This window comes from Staurois parvus, unplaced genomic scaffold, assembly GCF_062004578.1.
Source record: "Staurois parvus isolate SC_StPar_1 unplaced genomic scaffold, SC_StPar_1.0 ptg000278l, whole genome shotgun sequence".
In the NCBI taxonomy this organism is placed as follows: Eukaryota; Metazoa; Chordata; class Amphibia; order Anura; family Ranidae; genus Staurois; species Staurois parvus.
In genome coordinates, this window is record NW_028318074.1 from 82469 (window position 1) to 102952 (window position 20484).

Genomic DNA, 20484 nt, shown 5'->3' on the forward strand with positions numbered 1-20484 from the left:
GCAACTGCCTGCTCCTGCTGCTCAGTGACAGCTTGCCAGTAAATATTGCAGACAATTGACAGTGAACTCTAAGGCTTACTGTGGCTTATGTACCAGCTAACAGGCATAATAAAACAGATAAATACGTATAAAGAACATTTGATCTCACTTCCCAGCAACCAGCACATCTCCGCAAGATAGATAACTAGAAAGTGTTGAACGCATGCGCAAGTTGTGGATGTCAGCGTCAGCACGCAAAAACTTTGCCAACCACAATATGGCTAGACATATAAGTAAATGATGACGACGTAGCAGTCATGTGACGAAGAAGATGGCTTCTAGACAGTGGTGAGATTTTTTTCTCCGTGTTTGTGCTGGTTTATATACTTACAGGTATTAAAAAAAGGTGTCAATTTTAGCGGCGGGTTAGTGAGCGTGTGCTTCTTTTCTTTAGAATTATGGTAATAAAATACTAGAGTTCTTGGTTTGCATTTCACGTTTGTTCAGTTTTTCACATATCGGGAGGGCTAGTTTCTCAGTACCGATAGATATACTTTGGATCGCTCACTACCACATAGCTGCACAGCTTCTGTATTCCTGATTTCCTTACCTTCTACCCTTTATCTTCTACCTTAAATTAAGTGTAAAAGCCGGAAAGTGTGAGTGTCCCACTTGCCGCCAGGGTTAGCCCCTGACGTGCACTTTTGCAATTGTTACCCCTGCTCTGGCTTCACTTTTGTATTCTGCAGTTGCTCTGAAGCACACAGTTTTATTATTTTTTTTTAATTGTTCACCTTTACTGGAAGGTATGCAGATAAGGATTGACTGTGGATAAATAACGAACTGTGTGTTTCTGATTAAAGTTGAATCATACCCTTGTTATAGGTGTGGCCCATTTATGTACCTCATGAAGCCTGACTGGAATACTCCTGGGACATTACTAAGTGAGGCCTAGTCATTACTGCTCACACCATCACAGGAGTGATCTCTTTTCTCTGAATCAAAGCCCCTCATATTCTCTCTCTCCCCTGATGCAGTAGCTCAGAGCTCACTCCTGTGATGGTGGAGGTGAACAGTAATGACTAGGCACAGTAATGACTAGGCCTCACCTAGCAACGCCATGGGAGTTTTCTAGTCAGACTTCAGGAGGTATGTAAATGTTCTACACCTATGTCAAGGGCATTATGTAATGTTTTTGTTTTTATCTGCAGACACCCACTATTTGCATTGGCAACTTTTTGGTAAATGTGTACTATTATTATTATACAGTATTTATATAGCGCCAAAGGGTATGCTCAGCGCTGTGCAGTAGCAAGGGGGACAGAACATGAGACAAGACAGTAACAATACACTACACAAGGGGTTCGAGGGCCCTGCTCTTTCGTGCTTACAATCTAGGAGGGAGGGGAAGGTGGTACAGGAGGAGATGGCTGTGGGGGATGGAGTAGTGGGAGGAGTGGAGGAGTTTAGTTGTTAGGCGAGGTCGGGTGTTAGGTGATGTTGGGGTAGGCTTCCCTGAAGAGGAGGGTTTTCAGTGTGCACCTGAAGGTGAGGAGGGTAGGTGACAGTCTGATGGATTGGGGTAGGGAGTTCCGGAGGATGGGGGAAGTCCTGCAATCGGGCGTGGGAGGAGGAGACCAGGGAGCTAGAGAATAGGAGGTCCTGTGAGGAGCGGAGGGCACGGGTAGGGTAGTATTTGGGTATCAGGTCAGTTATGTAGTTCGGGGCGGCATTGTAAATGGCTTTGTAGGTCAGAGTTAGTAGTTTGAATTTGATGCGTTGGGCAATCGGGAGCCAATGAAGGGATTGGCAGAGGGGGGAGGCAGATGTGGAGCAGTTGGTGAGGTGGATGAGTCTAGCCGCTGAGTTTAGGATTGACTGGAGTGGGGATAGCGTTTGTTTGGGTAGGCCAGTGAGAAGGGAATTGCAATAGTCCAGGCGTGAGATGATGGAGTGTACGAGTTGTTTGGTGTCTGGGGTGAGGAATGTGCGTATCTTGGAGATGTTGCAGAGGTGGAGCCTGCAAGATCTAGATAGCAGTTGGATGTGGGGTAGGAAGGAGAGGTGGGAGTCCAGGGTGACACCCAGGACTTTGGCGTGTGGGGTGGGAGAGATGGTGGCGTTGTTAGTAGTGATGGAGAGGATGGGGGGGGAAGATCAGGAGCTCTGTTTTGGATAGGTTAAGTTTGAGGAAATGGAGCGACATCCAGTCTCATATGTTGTTTAGGAGGTGGGCGATGCGGGCAGAGAGTGAGGGGGTGAGGTGGGGGGTGGAGAGGTAAATTTGGGTGTCGTCGGCATAGAGGTGGTAATTGAAGCCGTGGGAGTGAATAAGTTTGCCAAGGGAGGAGGTATAGATGGAGAAGAGGAGGGGCCCGAGGACAGAGAGGGGGAGGTGGCAGTGTTGTAGGTGACGCTGAAGGAGCCTTGGGAAAGGTAGGAGGAGAACCAGGAGAGAGCAGCATCCTTGATGCCAAGGGAGTGCAGTTTGGCAAGGAGGAGAGGGTGGTCAACAGTGTCGAAGGCCTCAGAGAGGTCGAGGAGCAGGAGGATAGAATAGTGGCCATTGGTTTTGGCAGTTAGCAGGTTGTTGGTGATTTTAAGTAGGGTGGTTTCGGTGGAGTGCAGGGAACAGAAGCCAGACTGTAGGGGGTCAAGGAGGTTGTTATCAGTGAGGTGGGCGCTTAGGCGATTGTAGACCAGGTGCTCAAGGAGTGAAGGGCAACAAGGAGATGGGTCTAAGGTTGTTAAGATTAGTGGGGTCAAGGGAGGGTTTTTTGAGTATGGGGGTGATGTGTGCGTGCTTTACAGGGGAGGGGAAGGTGCCGGTGGAGAGGGAGAGATTGAAGATGTGGGTGAGGGAGCGAATGATGGAGGGGAGGGGGGGGGTGACTGGAGGAGCTGTGAGGGGATAGGGTCCAGGGGGCAGGTGGTGAGGCGGGCTTCAGTGAAGACCTTAGAGACCTCCTCGGGGGTAGTTGGGCTGAAGGAGCGGAGTGTTGGGGAGGTGATGATAGTGGGGGGTAGTGCGACTATGAGGTATGGGGAGGGGTGAGGGGTTGAAGGAAGGCTGGAGGCTGGGTGGAGAGGTGGATTGTGAGTTGACAATGTCCTTACGGATTGCGTCAATCTTGTTTTGGAAGTGATTGGCAATCTCGTGGGCGGTGAGTGAGGTGCTGGGTGGGGGAGGGGGGGGGAGAGAAAGCAGAACTCCTCTGCTGAGTGCCCCCAGTGCAAGCTGCTTGCTCTGGTGGACACTCATGTGGGCTCATTCCCGAGCTTGTTCTGAATGACCATTGACACTGTGTGTGTGTGTGTGTGTGTGTGTGTGTGTGTGTGTGTGTGTGTGTGTGTGTGTGTGTGTGTGTGTGTGTGTGTGTGTGTGTGTGTGTGTGTGTGTGTGTGTGTCTCAGCCCTTCCCCCTGCTCACTGGCTGTGACTGAGAGCAGCGGGAGACAGTGGAAAAGGGGTAGAGGTGAGCACTGAAGGTATTCTACCTGAATGTATTAAGGCAAAAAAACCTTCAGCCTTTACAACCGCTTTTAAAGTATCACCAAAGGCAGTTTTCTAGCTTTGATTAGAGTGGATTAGCATACCTTGTTTTGTATTACTTCCTATGCACCTGTTAAGATTCATTTTCTTTTTTTCCTGTTTATCATAGTTATTGAAAGTAAAAGAAACAAATTTTGGGTTGTTCCCAGAAAAATAATAGGTAAATCTTCTACATAGGACACTACTCACCAGACCTGGGGGGGTCGTGGCGGCAAGAGATTCCCATAATCTGTAGGGGTTTCCTCTCACTTCCTGTTTCTGGCTATGGGACAGGAAGTGAAGGTAAATCTCCCCAGTAGGACACCGATGGCAAAAGAAAAAAAAACATTGACAGCGGTTCTAACCCTCCTTTATTCATTACAATATGGGTAAAGAAGCTTTTCCTATAGTTCTATTTAAACCTTCCCTCTATAGAGCAAGGGGAGCAAGGTACGGAACAATGTAGTCTTGGGCTACGTTCACACTAGAGTTGTGTGCAGGTGGCAAAGAGGCGTTTGGGAAGCGTTTTTACCGCTTCCCAAACGCCTCTGCCAATTCTGCACATTACAGCACATGGTGCTGTTCTAACGGGAGCATTTGCGTCGCGGCAAAACGGATGCCTCTGGTTGAGTCAGGAGGCGTTGAAGCCTCCTTTTCTAGTCTATGGTGCCGCTCTGCAAACGCCCGGCCGGCTGGGGCGTTTGCGGAGCGGTAACGCCATTCAAACTGCATTATAGGTGTTTGTGTGGAATTTTTAACGCTCGGCAAACGCCTAGCAACCGCCGCTAAACTGCGCATGCGGCGCGTTAAAATGCTCCGCAAACGCCGGACCAACGCTTGCCAATCGCTATAGGGGCGTTTGGCAAGCGTTGGTAAAACAGCCAAGTGTGAACAAGCCCTTAGGCAGGCTGGACTGGGGGTTAATCTGTACTTCCAGAACTACACTTTCTAAGGTAAGCTCATATCAGATGGTCTAGACCAGCAATGGGCAAACTGCGGGCCGTATACGGCCCGGCGGACCTTTTAATCCGGCCCGCGGAGCTAGGCTCCCGCTAGGCTCCTCTCACAGTCCGCCCTGAAGACCGGTGTTGCATGAAAATCTGTCTCCTATGAGGATATGTCCCCCTCGACGTATGTGCGCATGTACCGGAGATCGCCGATCGGCTGCTAATGCCTGAAACTGGCACATGCGCAGATACGTCGAGGGGGACAGATCCTCATAGGAGACAGATTTTCATGCTACACCGGAACGGCGCGGGAATACGTCGAGAGGAACGCGCGGAGCAAAGGTAAGTGAATTGACATGGGGGGACTTGGGGACTTAATATGGGGGATGAATTACTATATGGGGGGATGAATTACTATATGGGGGGATGAATTACTATATGGGGGGATGAATTACTATATGGGGGATGAATTACTATATGGGGGATGAATTACTATGGGGGGATGAATTACTATATGGGGGGATGAATTGCTATATGGGGGGATGAATTGCTATATGGGGGGATGAATTACTATGGGGTATGAATTACTATATGGGGGATTAATTACTATGCTTACTATGGGGGAATATTACTATACTTACTATGAATGACACATACACATAATTCATCTACTCTTGGTCCGGCCCCCGGGTCCAATATATGAACCCATTGCGGCCCTCAAGTCAAAAAGTTTGCCCACCCCTGGTCTAGACTATTAAGAATGTGGAGGTTGTAATAGCTTTTTGACTCCTATAGGAATGATGCATTTCTTGTGCAAACCTTGCTTTAAGAGGACTAGAATCTGCGGCTGGCGTAAGGGTATTTCTGATGTTCAGGTGTGAGGGTATGCTATCATATAACACTTTCAGTTGTCGTGTGTTTGCATTACCTTGTAATGGTAATTCATATGTGGTGGCTACAATTTGTATTGTCACGGCTGATTTTTTGCCCCTATCTATTTCACCAGAGGGATAAGCAACTTGTTTTAGGTCACAGGCATGCCTTGCCATGTCTGTTATGAAATGGGCACATCTCTTAACCCCTGTTTACACACAATTCGATTTGACATGTGATGTGATTTGGCCGTTCAAAATCATATGACAAGTCGCACCCTATTTGTTCCTTTGGAAATATCCATATCAGTGTGACTCCCACTTTGTGGTGCTGCACAAATTTTGAAAAAAATGTTCCTGCGATATCTTTGGCGATTTCATGTGCGACTTGAAATGTGCATGCTAATTGTTCGCTCTGCTATATGGTAAATGTCTGCAAGCAATATCCATCTGTACTATCGCCCATGCTATGTATGAATGCTAATTCACCCTGCTCTGCTATACGGTAATCTATACTGCTTTTAAACTCCACCACTAGCTGAAGCTGAGTCATAACAGTCAGTGTTCTTATTGGTAATTCTTTTTACACTTTAACCACTTGCCCTGTAGAGGATTTACTTAATGACCAGGCCTCTTTTTGCTACTCGGCGCTGCATTATTTCAATTGATGATTGCGTGGTCATGCAATGCAGTACCCAAACGAAATTTACGTCCTTTTTTCACACAAATAGAGCTTTCTTTCGGTGGTATTTGATCACCTGTGCGCTTTTTATTTTTCATGCTATAAACAAAAAAAGACTGAAAATTTTGAAGAAAAACAATATTTTTTGCTTTCGGCTATAAAAAAAATATATAGTAAACTCAAAGTTAAATTTAGACCAAAATGTATTCTGCTACATGTTTTTGGTAAAAAAAAAAAATCCCACTAAGTGTATATTGATTGCTTTTAAGTTATAGCGTCTACAAACTATGGTATAGGTACTGCAATTTACGCCATTTTTATTGCTATACAGTGCTGCACTAGTTTAACAGACAATTGCGTGGTCATGCAATACGGTACATAAATGAAATTTATATCCTTTTTTGCACACAAATAGAGCTTTCTTTTGGTGGTATTTGATCACCTGTGTGCCTTTTAGTTTTGGCGCTATAAACAAAAATATTTTAGAAATTTGTTTGGAAAAATTATTTTTTTTCTCATTTCTGTTATAAAAAAAAATCCAAAAAAACTAAGATTTCGTCATAAATTGTGGCCAAAATGTATTCTGCTACATGTTTTTGGTTGAAACAAAATCTCAAGTGTATATTGATTGCTTTGTGTGAAAGTTATAGCATCTACAAACTATGGTATAGATAATGGAATTTACACAGCTTTTACTTTCTGACTGCCTATCACATTTCTTGAGGTGCTAAAATACCAGGATAGTGCAAACACCCCCAAATGACCCCTTTTCGGAAAGTAGGCACCGTAAGCTATCTGCTGAGAGGCATATTGAGTCCACGGAAGATTTATTTTTTCCACAAGTTTCTGGAAAATGACAAACTTTTTTTTTTCTTCTTTTACACAACGTCATTTAAATGATTTATTTCTCGCACAAGCCATGGGTATATGTGGAATTACATTCTGCTACTTCTAACAAGTATGGGGATACCACATGTGTGAGACTTCTTGGAAGCCTAGCCACATACAGGAGCCTGAAATCCAATGACCACTTTGAAAGCCTGAAGGTGTGTAACTTCATTTCACTTCCTCACTACCTTCAGTTTCAAAGGCCCTGAAATGCCAGGATAGCACCAAACCCCTCCAAATGACCCCTTTTTGGAAAGTAGACACCCCAAGGAATTTAAAAAGAGGCATTGTGAGTATTTTGCAGAAATAATTTTTTTCTCACGAGATTTTGAAATATAAAAAAGAAAATAAATTGTTTTTGGTTTTTATTTATTTTTTTTCTTCATTTTCCAAAATCTTGTGGCAACAAACGAGATCTGCAAAATACTCACCATGCTTCTTATCAAATTCCTTGGAGGGTGGGGGGAGGAGCCTGAGTATGGTGCTGAACGGGACATTGCTGTAAAATCTCCCGAACCCAGGCTCCTCCAGCGTCTTGCCAAACAGGCTTTAATGGAGGAGGGGGTGTAGCCGGGAAGGAGGAGGGGACTTGCCTGCTGCCGTGTCCCGTGGGTGAGCTCCGGTATCCGGCCTGAAGCCTGTGGACCCTCGGTGTGCTGGGAGGTGTGTGTGTCGAGGAGAGCCCGAGGCGCGGAGGACGCCGGCTGATCATGTGACCGCTGCAGGGGAATCTAAGGAGAGAGACGCCGGCCGGTATACGGCACAGAGAGGTCATGTAGCACTAAGCTCCCCTTTCTCCCCTGTCTCCCTCTCTCCCCAGTCTCCTGCACCTCCTTAGCCTGATCTCCTTCTTGGAGCTGGAGTACATGGAAAATTTTAAATGATGGGAACTCCGGCCAACACTGTCCCAGTACTGATACATAAGCTCAGCTCCTAGTACTAGCAATAAAAAGCAGTTTCTAGGTGGCATGGATTGACTATAAAAATATAGTTGCAGAAGTGATATACCCTGGAAAGCCTGCTGAATTGGAGGGACCCTCTTTTACAACCCCTCTGCCGATGAGACCGCCAGACGCCACCCCCTCCAGAAGTGAAGAAATGAGAGCTAAAAGGGTGAGTGAGAGCAGCAGAAGAGAATGGACTGTGCTATATGTTAAGTGTTAAATTGAAGATTGAAGTAAATATGGATGGTTAAAGGAGCAGGGGCTGCACTCCAGGGACTTAACGGAGATGAAAGAGGGTCTTGTATTTAAACGTATCTGAAATATATCCAAATAGTGGACAGGAAGGAGGGAAAGAAGAGAAAAAAGGAAGAAGTAAAGGAGAGCAAGTTAGATCTTGTTGGGGGTTAATGAGGGAGATAGGAGAAAAGAAGAAGTGGAATACTTAAAAGGAGGAGTGGATTATTGATTCTGTTAGATATTGGACACTGGAAGTATATTAAAATGAAGAACAAAGCAATAAAAGGAGGCGGGTCAAAGGCCCCCATTTCATGCTCAATTAAGAAATATATCCTCGGGCAGGATAAACAGACCGCTGAGAGGCAGAGTGGGATGGAGAACAGTGGTGAGAGCCCCAGAATATACCTGGCAATGTCTAATATTAGGCAAAATCTGGAAGAAGCAGATATTGAGAAAATAAATGTTCCGCAGAATTTGCAAGATCAAGATTCACAGTTGCTGACTAAATCCGAAATAGCAGAAATGTTTAAAGGTCTGGAAACAACTATAAAAAAAAGAGATGTTAAAGTTACATAAAGAACTGGGGCAGGTTCTTTCTAGAGTGGAAGAAAACACAAATAAGCATACTTAAGAGATACAGACCTTAGAAAACAAAATGGTGGAAATGAAAAAAGAACAAAGAAATCTGTTATATAAATTGGAAGACCAATAAAATAGGAACAGAAGATGCAATTTAAGGAATACGTGGCCCACTAGAGATTTCTCAAGGAGAAGACCTGAGGGAAATGATAGAGAATATGTTTGACACTATAATGGACAGATCTGCAGCAGAACCCTATAAAATTGGGGTGTACAGAATCGAAAAAATTACTTCGAGGAGGAAAAGGAAGACCGAGAGATGTTATTGCTCAATTCCTCTACTATCGGGATAAAGAGGAGATCTGGAAAAGGATGAAAGGAAGAGATGTTATAAAATATGGTGAAACAAATGTACAGATCTTTGCTGATCTCTCTGTAGAGACTCTCGAGAGAGAAAATCTTGAAACCATTGGTAGAACAAATGAAGAAGCAGGGTGTTTGACATCGCTGGGGGTTCTCAGCATGTTTAATCGGGTGGAAAAATGGACTATCTGCAAGAATAAAGTTTCCTGAAGAACTGAGAGACTTCTGTGAGAGACTTGAGTTGCAAAATATAGATATTCCTGAGTGGGGGAGAGGTGGCAGGTAGCATAGGAGGGGGGTCTGGGGGGGCGTGTGGAGGAGGAGAGGGGGAGGTGGTAGTGGGGTTTTGGGTGGGTGTGTGTGATGGGTTTTTTTTTTTTTCTCTCCTTGTCTTGGCGGTACACTGGGGGAGGGTAAATGAGATAAGCTGTGCATGTTTAGAGTTACACCCTAAAGTGGAATCAAGAGTGGGATTAGGACCACGAATGGTTCATAAGCAAAATATTGGCCTAAAAAGGGAGGGGATGGGAGGTGTGGGGGAGGGTATGGGGGGTTAGTTGGCAGCCTTAGATTATGTGGGATAGTTGGAGGTACACTATTTTGGAGAAACTTTAGAGAACGATGGGGAAGAGAAGGAGAGAGGAGGAGGGATGAGAGGAGGTGAGAAAAATAAGAGATTCACTTTGTGACTTATGTTAGAGGTTTAAGTAGTCCTGGGAAGAAATTTAGGATTCTTTAAAGAACTTCAACATAGCTTTTCCTCAGTGGTGTTCCTACAAGAGACTCCTTTTTAGTACAAGATCAAATGTGAAGTTACAATCTAGACACTATCAAGAGCGGTTTTATGCAGATTCCCCAGTTAAACGTGCAAAGGGAGTGGCAATAGGATTTGCGAAAAATATAAGGTTTAAGTTGGAAGAGAGATTGGTAGATCTGGAAGGGAGATTCCTGTTTTTGAAAGAAAAACTACAGGAAATTGTACATTAGCAAATATTTATTGCACGAATAAGAACCAGGAGGTATTCCTAAAAAATTATTCTGAGGAAATTAATGGTTTCAAAAAAGGTAGTTTGATTGTGGCAGGAGATTTCAATGTTTGTATGGATCCTCAGATGGATGTGACCTCTCTGGTGCATAGAGCGGGTAGTAGGTTTTTGAAAAAAATGTTATATCAAGGTCAACTGGTAGATAAATGTAGAATCAAGCACGTGAAGGATCGAGATTATATGTTTTATTCTCATGCACATGAGATTTACTCAAGACTGGATTACATACTGTTCTACCATCGACTCATTGGGGTTTATTTACTAAAGCTGGAGAGTCCAAAATCAGACTCCCTTCTGCATAGAAACCAATCGGCTTCCAGGTTTCATTGCCAAAGCTTCATTGAACAAGCTGAGGTTAGAAGCTGATTGGTTTCTATGCAGAAGGGAGTCTGATTTTGGACTCTCCAGCTTTAGTAAATAAACCCCACTGAGTCTTTGGTTAAAGTAAACCTAGAAACCATGTCGATTTCTGACCATGCTCCTGTCACTATGCAATTACTATGGGAAAAAGAGCAGAGTGGAGGAAAATCATGGAGGTTAAATAAGACACTTCTTCATGATGAAGAGACTGATCAGAAAGTTGAGAAAGAAATAGAGCAATTTTTCAAGGAAAAATGATTCTGAGGAAGTGTCGGTAGCCACGGTGTGGGAAGCTCATAAGGCTTATATTAGAAGAATTCTAATAGCAATAGGAGCAAAGAAGAAGAGTGAAAGAAGGGAAAAAATAAATATACTTTTCAGTGAACTCTGTAATTTAAAACAGATACATAAAAATAAAGTAACAAAAGAGGGGTTCCAAAGTATAATAAATAAAAGAGAAGAATTAAATAATTTCCTGGAAGAGGATAAGAGGAGAGTTTTTAATAAAATAAGTGAAAGATATAGATGGGGAGATAGACCAGGAAAATATTTTAATGAGGGCCCTGAGGAAAACAAAATCTAGGAGTTTTATATAGAGAAAATAAGAGATGATGTTGAATTAGTGTATTCAACTAAAGATATAGCAAAGGTGTTTAAATAATATTATAATAAGTTATACAATATGAAGTCCCATGGTATCATAGGAGAAGACGAAGTAAGAAACATAAGACAGGCCTATTACCGAAATTAAGTGTAGAACAATTAAAATCTCTGGAAATAGCAATAACACAGGAAGAAATACAGTCATGGCCGAAATTGTTGGCACCCTTGATATTTTTCCTGAAAATCAAGTATTTCACACAAAAAAGGTATTGCATTAACACATGTTTTGCTATACACATGTTTATTCCCTTTGTATGTATTGGAACAAATATAAAACAGAGGCAGAAAAGCAAATATGACATAATGTCACACAAAACCCCAAAAATGGGCTGGACAAAAGTATTGGCACCCTTAACTTAATATTTGGTTGCACACCCTTTGGAAAACATAACTGAAATCAGTCGCTTCCTATAACCATCAATAAGCTTCTGACACCTCTCACCCGGAATTTTGGACCACTCTTCCTTTGCAAACAGCTCCAGGTCTCTCTTATTGGAAGGACACCTTTTCCCAACAGCAATTTTAAGATCTCTCCACAGGTGTTCAATGGGATTTAGATCTGGGCTCATTGCTGGCCACTTCAGAACTCTCCAGCGCTTCTTTGCCATCCATTTCTGAGTGCTTTTTGACGTATGTTTGGGGTCATTGTCCTGCTGGAAGACCCAGGATCTTGGACGCAAACCCAGCTTTCTGACACTGGGCCCTACAGTGCGACCCAAAATCCTTTGGTAATCCTCAGATTTCATGATGCCTTGCACACAGTCAAGGCACCCAGTGCCAGAGGCAGCAAAACAACCCCAAAACATCATTGAACCTCCACCATATTTTACCGTAGGTACTGTGTTTTGTTCTTTGTAGGCCTCATTCCGTTTTCGGTAAACAGTAGAATGATGTGCTTTACCGAAAAGCTCTATCTTGGTCTCATCTGTCCACAAGACGTTTTCCCAGAAGGCTTTTGGCTTACTCAAGTACATTTTGGCAAACTGTAGTCTTGCTTTTTTATGTCTCTGTGTCAGCAGTGGGGTCCTCCTGGGTCTCCTGCCATAGCGTTTCATTTAATTTAAATGTCGACGGATAGTTCGCGCTGACACTGATGCTCCCTGAGCCTGCAGGACAGCTTGAATGTCTTTGGAACATGTTTGGGGCTGCTTATCCACCATCCGGACTATTCTGCGTTGCAATCTTTCATCAATTTTCCTCATCCGTCCACGACCAGGGAGATTAGCTACAGTGCCATGGGTTGCAAACTTCTTGATAATGTTGCGCACTGTGGACAAAGGCAAATCTAGTTCTCTGGAGATGGACTTGTAACCTTGAGATTGTTGATATTTTGCCACAATTTTGGTTCTCAGGTCCTCAGACAGTTCTCGTCTCCTCTTTCTGTTGTCCATGCTTAGTGTGGCACAGACAGACACACAATGCAAAGGTTAAGTGAACGTCTCTCCTTTTTATCTGCTTTTTCAGGTGTGATTTCTATATTGCCCACACCTGTTACTTGCCCCAGGTGAGTTTACAGGAGCATCACATGCTTGTAACATTCTTATTTATCCGCAGTTGTGAAAGGGTGCCAATACTTTTGTCCAGCCCATTTTTGGAGGTTTGTGTGACATTATGTCGAATTTGCTTTCTTTCCTCCCTTTTTTTGTTTTGTCCCAATACACACAAAGGGAATAAACATGTGTATAGCAAAACATGTGTTAATGCAATACGTTTCGTGAGAAATACATGATTTCCTGGAGAAATATCAAGGGTGCCAACAATTTCGGCCATGACTGTACATATAGCATTAAAAAATATGGTAGCTCGGAAAAATCCAGGTCCCGATGGGTTTACAGTGAGATACTATAAGATATATGAAGAAATATTACTATCAAAACTGAGGATATATATGAACGCTTTAGGAGGAGAGATGGAAATGAGGAGGGAATCCCTGCAAGCTCATGTTGTCCTCATACATAAGGAAGGTAAAGATGACACCTATTCAAGTTAGACCGATTTCTCTATTAAGTACAGATATTAAATTATATGCAAAAGTACTACCAAACAGGCTGAAAGATTTAATGCCGAAATGGATGCATATAGACCAAATAGGGTTCGTCCCAGGGAGAAGAGGGTAGAGACAACGGATTAAGATCCCAGTTTCTCATACAAAAAAGTAGGAAGGAGAAAATTTCTGCTTTGGTACTCTCGATAGATGCTGAGAAGGCATTCGACAGAGTAAACTGGGGATATATGTTAGACACTTTGGAAGTTTTGGCAATTGGACCTAGAATGAGAGAATGGATAAGGAAATTATATAGTCAACCTTCAGCTGCAGTCATGGTTAATGGGGAATTGTCAGAATATATTGAGATGCAGAATGGAACTAGACAAGGATGCTCTCTCTCTCCATTGTTATATGTCTTATCTCTGAAATCTCTCCTGGCTATCATTAGGAATAATATAGATATAAAAGGAATTTGGGTAGGAGAGAGAGAGAGCATAAGGTGGCAGCTTATGCAGATGACATGCTGTTCTATGTATGGAACCCAAGGATAACCCTACCAAATTTAATGAAATCTTTAAAAATATGGTGACATGTCAAATTTAAAAATTAATCCAACTAAAACAGAGATTTTAAATATAAACCTTCTAAATAAAGAGAAAAAATGTTACAGGAGGAATTCCCCTTCGTCTGGAGAGAGAGAATTAAAATATCTTGGTATAAAATTTACTATATCTATAAAAAAAAAAAAACCTATATAGATTAAATTATATTCCACTACTGAATGAGATCAAAGATGAAATAAAGAAACTAGGATGGGGATATGTCTTGGATTGGGCGGATAAACTTGATAAAAATGGTGATTGTTCCAAAAATCTTATATAAATTCCAAATGATACCAATTAAACTACCTGAGGCATATATTTAGAATAATTAAAATAATCCTGACAAGATTTATCTGGAGGAATAAGAAGCCTAGAATTAGCTATGATATTCTAAGTAGAGACAAAGAGGTGGTTTGGGAGTACCAGACATAAAAAGATACTATAATTTAGTAATATTGGTGAGAATTTTTGATTGGACATATAATGCACAAGGGAAAAGCTGGGTAAAAATAGAAAATACACAAAGTCACGAATTTAAGTAGAAATATTTTGGTTACCTCCTCAATACCGTGGATTAGCAGATAACACAAGTTTGTTTACACGTAATGTTTTAGGAGTTTGTCATGTCTTACACAAGCAAATGGGGTGGGAATTTAACCACTTCCAGACCGGACACTTTTACCACCTTCGTGACCAAGGCAATTTTCAGCTCTCGGCTATCACACTTTGAATGACAATTGCGCGGTCATGCAACACTGTACCCAAATGAATTTTTTACCATTTTTTTTTTTGAGACAGATAAAGCTTTATTTTGGTGGTATTTATTCACCGCTGGGATTTTTATTTTTTTTTGCTATGTAAATGAAAGTCCAAAAATTTTGAAAAGTGTTTTTTTTTTTTTGTATAAAATTTTGCAAATAAATAATATTTCATCATAAATCTTTGCCAAAATTTATTCCGTTTTTATCTTTTTAGTAAAAAAAAAAAAATCAAAATTACTTTATAACCAAAAATTATAATTTTTAAACTTTTCTTTTACATTTTTCTATTTTTTATATTTATTTTTTTACATACTGTCACCCTGGCAGTACAGTGTCACCATGGTGACACTGTATTACTTGTGGGGGGTGATGAAGATTTTTTTTTTTTTTTTTTTTTTTTTTTTTTTTTACACTGATTGCTTTTACACCCATATAGGATGTAAAAGCAATAATTTCTCTTTCTCTCTGTGTGCATTCTTGCACACATTGAGAAGTACTGAGTGAGCTGTGATTGGTCACAGCTTGTCACATGGTACAAGGCTGTTGTGAATAGCCTTGTACCATGTGACCTCTGTGATCATTCACAGATTTCACACGTAGTAAGCAATGATGTCACAAGTGACATCTTGCTTACTACTTTGCATGTGATCACTGATGCATGTGATCACTGATTGGCCAATCAGTGATCACATGATCTGGACCTCGTACAGAGGTCCCGTCCGATCGGTGTTTCACTGTGTATGGAGGACACAGCGGGCACCGGATCGCGGTGCTGCTCGCTACGAGGGAGCGCGCACAAGCAGGGTGCGGGGAGGCCGGTTATAAACGGCCACCCAACCCTGCACTGCCACCGTCTGGCTGTTTATATGCAACGGCCGGTCGGGAAGTGGTTAATTCACTGTTTATTATTATTATACAGGATTTATATAGCGCCAACAGTTTGCTCAGTGCTTTACAATATAATGGGAGACAATACAGTAACAATACAGTTCAATACAAGAGGGATTTTAGGGCCCTGCTCCTTGGAGGTTACAATCTAGGAGGGAGGGGCTAGTGGTACAAAAGGTAGTAACTGTGGGGGATGGACTGGTTGGAAGAGTAGAAGATTCCAGTATTAGCTGAGGACAGGATAGGCTTCCCTGAAGAGAGGTTTTCAGAGATCGCCTAAAAGTGAGCAGAGTTGGCGATAGTCTGATAAATTGGGGTAGAGAGTTCCAGAGGATTGGGTAAGCTCTGGAGACGAGTATGGGAGGAGGAGACAAGGGAGCTACAGAGTAGGAGGTTTTGCGAGGAGCGGAGAGTATGGTTTGGGTGATATTTAGAGACAAGATCGGTGATGTAATTTGGGGTAGAGTTATAAATGGCTTTATACGTTATTGTTAGTGTTTTGAATTTTATCCGTTGGGCAACGGGAAGCCAGTGGAGGGATTGGCAGAGAGGGGTGGCAGATACAGAACGGTTAGTAAGGTGGATGAGTCTGGCAGCAGCATTCATGATAGACTGAAGAGGGGTTAGCCTGCGATGAGGTAGGCCAATGAGGAGAGAGAGTTACAATAGTCAAGGCGAGATATAACAAGGGAGTGAATAAGTTGCTTAGTGGTTTCCGAGGTTAGGAACGGTTGTGTCTTGGAGATATTGCGGAGGTGAAGTCTACAAGATTTGGACAGTGATTGGATTTGGGGCTGAAAGGACAAATGGGAGTCTAGGGTTACACCTAGTATCCTGGCATGAGGGGAGGGACTGATGATTGTGTTATTGATCTTGATGTAGAAGTCGGGAGGGGGCACGGGCTGGAGGGAATACTAAGAGCTCAGTTTTGGAAAGATTGAGTTTGAGGAAGTGGAGTGACATCCATGCCGATATGTCACTTAGTAGGTTAGTAATGTGAGTGGAGACTGAAGAGGTGATGGGTAGAAAGATAGATTTGTGTGTCATCAGTGTAGAGATAGTACTTAAAGCCGTGGGAGTTTCTCAAGTGACCAAGAGAGGAGGTGTAGTGGGAGAAGAGGTCCAAGGACAGAACTTTGAGGGACCCCTACAGAAAGAGGGAGTGAAGAGGAGGAGGCAGCGTTATAGGTAACACTGAAAGAGCTCTGCGATAGGTAGGAGGAGAACCAGGAGAGAGCACAGTCTCTGAGGCCAAAAGAGTGGAGTTTTTTTTTTGAGGAGGAGGGGATGGTCAACCTTATCAAAAGCCGCAGAGAGGTCAAGTAGTAAGAGTACGGAGTAGTGGCTATTGGTTGTAGCAGTTAGTAGATCATTCGTGAGTTTTAGTAGGGCAATTTCAGTGGGATGTAGTGAGCGAAAGCCAGACTGTAAAGGGTCAAGAAGTTTGTTGTTGGTGAGGTGGGAGCTCAGGCGATTGCAGACTAAGCGTTCTAGGAATTTAGAGGTAAATGGCAGCAGGGAGATGGGTCTTAAGTTGTTCAGGTTGGTGGGGTCCAGGGAGGGCCTTTTAAGTATAGGAGTGATGTGCGCATGCTTTAGAGGGCAGGGGAAGGCACCAGTAGAGACGGAAAGATTGAAGATGTGAGGGAGCATAGGATGGAAGAAGAGGGTGACCGTAGTAGTTGTGAGGGGACAGGATCCAGGGGGCAGGTAGTGAGACTGGCTTCTGAGAAAATCTTAGTGACCTCTTCGGTAGTGGCGAGATCAAAAGAGGAAAGTGTTGAGGGCGGTTTAGTATAAGGTATGCTAAGTGGGACGGATGTCTGTGCAGTGGCGATGCCCCTATGAATTGTGTCAATCTTGTTTCTGAAATGATTTGCAATCTCGTGCGCAGTGAGGTGAGGTACTGGGTGGAGGTGGAGAAAGTAGAGCATTAAAAGTAGAGAAGAGATGACAAGGACTGGATGGGAAGGTATTAATAAGAGTGACAAAGTAGGCTTGTTTGGCAGCATTAAGGGAGGAATTGTATGTTAAGAAAGCAGATTTATATCGGGTGAATGCTTGGTGGGATTTGGTTTTATGCCACAATTGCTCCAGCGCACGACCATGTCGTTTTAAGATTTCTGGTGAGGTCAGTCTACCAAGATTGTAATCGTCGGGGTCTGATGCTTTGTGTTAAGAGGAGCAAGTGAGTCTAATGCAGATGAAAACGAACTGTTATAGACATCAGTGGCCAGGTCAGGGCAGGACAGGGGAGAGATTGTGTCAGAGTTGGTCAGTTGCAGAGTGGAAAGGAGCAGGGTTCAAGTTGTCAAGGTTTCTGCGGGTAATTGTTTGCTGCTTGGAGGGATAGGTGTTTGAAGATGAGGAGACTGTGAAGGTGATGAGATTATGATCAGAGAGAGGAAATGGGGTGTTTGTTTTCTCCCATCTTTGCACTCCCTACAACCTCACAAAGTCTAATGTATTCCCATCAGAGTAAGTGGAGAACTGTATACATTGTGCTAATGCAAAAGATGAGTTTATGTTGAAGAGTTGGGATGTAGCCAGGTTGTTGACCTTAACAGGAATGTTAAATTCTCCAAGAATGATAGTGGGTAGTTCAGAGGAGAGAAAGTAGGGTAGCCAGGCGGAGAAATCAAGAAAGCGGGACACCGGTCCAGGAGGGCCGATAGATCACTGCAATCCTCAGAGAAATGGGAGAAAACAGCCAGATGCAGTGAGTCTCGAAAGAAGAGAAGGATAGGGAGGGTTAGGGAGGACTTGAAAGGTGCTGAGTGGGGATAGAAGCAAACCAACCCCACCACCTTTGCGACCACTGGGTCTGGGTGAGTGGGTCCAGATGAGGCCTCCATAGGAAAGTGCTGCGGGTAAAGCAGAATCTGCTGATTGGAGCCAGGTTTCTGTTATTGATAGTGGGTTAAGGGAGCAGGAGACAAAAAGATCATGGACAGAGGTGAGCTTATTACAGACAGAGCTGGCATTCCAGAGCGCACATGAAAAAAGGAGGGTGGTTTTTGGGAGCATGGGGCATATTAAATTGAGGGGATTGCGGCTGTTCCCGGAAGAAAGAGGGTGCCTGGTGTGGGGGTGAAGTAGTGGAGGACCAGGGCTTGGGGAGATATCCCCAGAGGTTAGGAGAAGAAGGGTGAGGATAGTAAGATGGGAACGGGATATACACAAGCGCACATGCCTTCCAGTCCTGGTGTTAGGGTCAGCAGGAGAGTGACGTATCAGCAGGAGGTGATGAGAGCAGTAGTAGGGAGATGGTAGCAGTGAGGGTGAGATGTACAAGTTTTGGGGTGGAGCAGAGGGATAAAGAAGTGAGATTTTGGGAACGCAGGAAAGTAATATAAAAAGGAGTAGAGGGGACATATTAAAAGGTACACAGAGTGGGACTCAGACTTGTTAGATGTTTCCCAGGGTGTTTGCTTGCAGTCCGTCCAGCATGCGGTAGAGTTTCTTGCTGTTGTTTTATCTTCCTGCTGCTTGAGTTCTCCTGCTTTAGTTCAACTGCTGAGTTTAACTGCTTCTTCGCACTCCATCAACGCAGCACTCCCGCAATGCAGCACCCCCATCAGTGACTGTGCCCCCCATCAATGCTTCTAGGAAACCAGAGTTTTTCCCGCCAGGTAAAAAAAAAAGTATTACAGGGAAGTGGATAAGGAAAAAAGATATACAACTAAGAGATATAATGGAGGGAGAGGAAATATGCTCACTTAGTGAATTGAAAAGTAAGAGGGAAATATTCATGAGAATGAATGAATGGTGTTATTTTCAGTTGAAACATTTTATTGGGAAACTCCCAAAGCCACTAAGAAAAAGAGGATTGGAACCCCTTTGAGCACTTATTAGAAACACGAGGATATGGGAAGCATGGGACTTCTAAAATATATAAGATTCTCACTGGTTTAATTACACTTATAAGGCCACCATTTATAGAGAAATGGGAAAGGGATTTAGGAGTAATAATTGATTAGAAAAAACAAAAGAAATGTATAGTTTAATTCACGGGAATGTAAATATGAAGGCGGTAGAAATGAATTACAAATGTTTGGCAAGATGGTATATCACACCGAGTGCAGCACACAGGATAAGTGGGGATAACTCACTTTGTGTTGGTGTGCATGTGGAGAAAGAGGCACAATGTTTTACTTGTGGTGGGAGTGTCATAAAATAAAGAGTATTCGGGAGGTATAGTACACTTAATACAGGAAATAACGGAGGTTAATATCCCGAAGGATCCAGAGATTTGTCTTTTCTATGGTTCTGAACTCTCAGTAAAAAAATCGGATTAGTGTACTACTTGAATGCAGTGAAGGGCCTGATACCCAAATTTTGGAGGGAACAGGCACCGAGAGTAAAGGATTGGATAGATTGGAGGAACTGTACCATATGGATGAAGATAGAATGGAGATTTTCCATATAAGATGGGAAAAGTGGGAGGGATTTAAAAAGTCAAACTCATACCTAGAATATATGTAATAGAGAAAAGAAGTCATGGAGGATAATTGTAATATTAAACTAAATTGGTATTATTCTTTAAATAGGATCAATAGATTGAGTAGGAAAGAGCATAACCAAAGGCTGTGTAGGAATGGTTGGGGGGTTGGGTAGGAGTGGGGTATGGGGTAGGTAGGGAGGGGAAGGGGCGGGGGAAACAAAAAGATACCAAGAGTAATGTTAACATTTTGCTATAATGTCAGATAACTATGAGTATTCTACAGTTTTTTATTAGCATTTGTATATGTAAAATGGTAATTTGAAAATCTATAATAAAATATTTAAATAAAAAAAAATTCCATGGGGTGTCTACTTTCCAAAAAGTGGTCATTTGGGGGGTTTTGGTGCTATCCTGACATTTGAGGGCCTCCAAAACTGTAATTGGTAGTCAGGAAGTGTAATGAGGAAATAAAGCCCTTTAAAAGCCTGAAGATGCTTATTGGATTTTGGGGTCCTGTACTTGGCTAGACTGCCAAAACGTCTCTCACATGTGGTACCCCCATACTCAGGAGAAGTAGCAGAATGTATTTTGGGGAGTAATTCCAAATGTACCCATGGCATGTGTGAGCATTTAAGTGACAATTTTGTTTAATAAAATGTTTTGTCATTTTCCAAAAACTTGTGGTTAAAAAAAATTCTTCTATTGATTCAA

At 42.8% G+C, this 20484-nt stretch overlaps 1 protein-coding gene across 1 annotated transcript in view; it reads left to right on the plus strand.

Moving 5' to 3' along the window:
- Positions 1 to 283: 283 nt before the first annotated feature.
- The window catches only part of LOC149458734 (VPS35 endosomal protein-sorting factor-like), a 71855-nt gene continuing 51654 nt past the window's right edge, over positions 284 to 20484 (plus strand). Inside the window, exon 1 of the mRNA XM_089681789.1 lies at positions 284 to 327. Within this exon, the coding sequence (XP_089537915.1) occupies positions 311 to 327 (17 nt within the window). The 5' untranslated portion in view covers positions 284 to 310. The remainder of the gene's footprint in view (positions 328 to 20484) is intronic.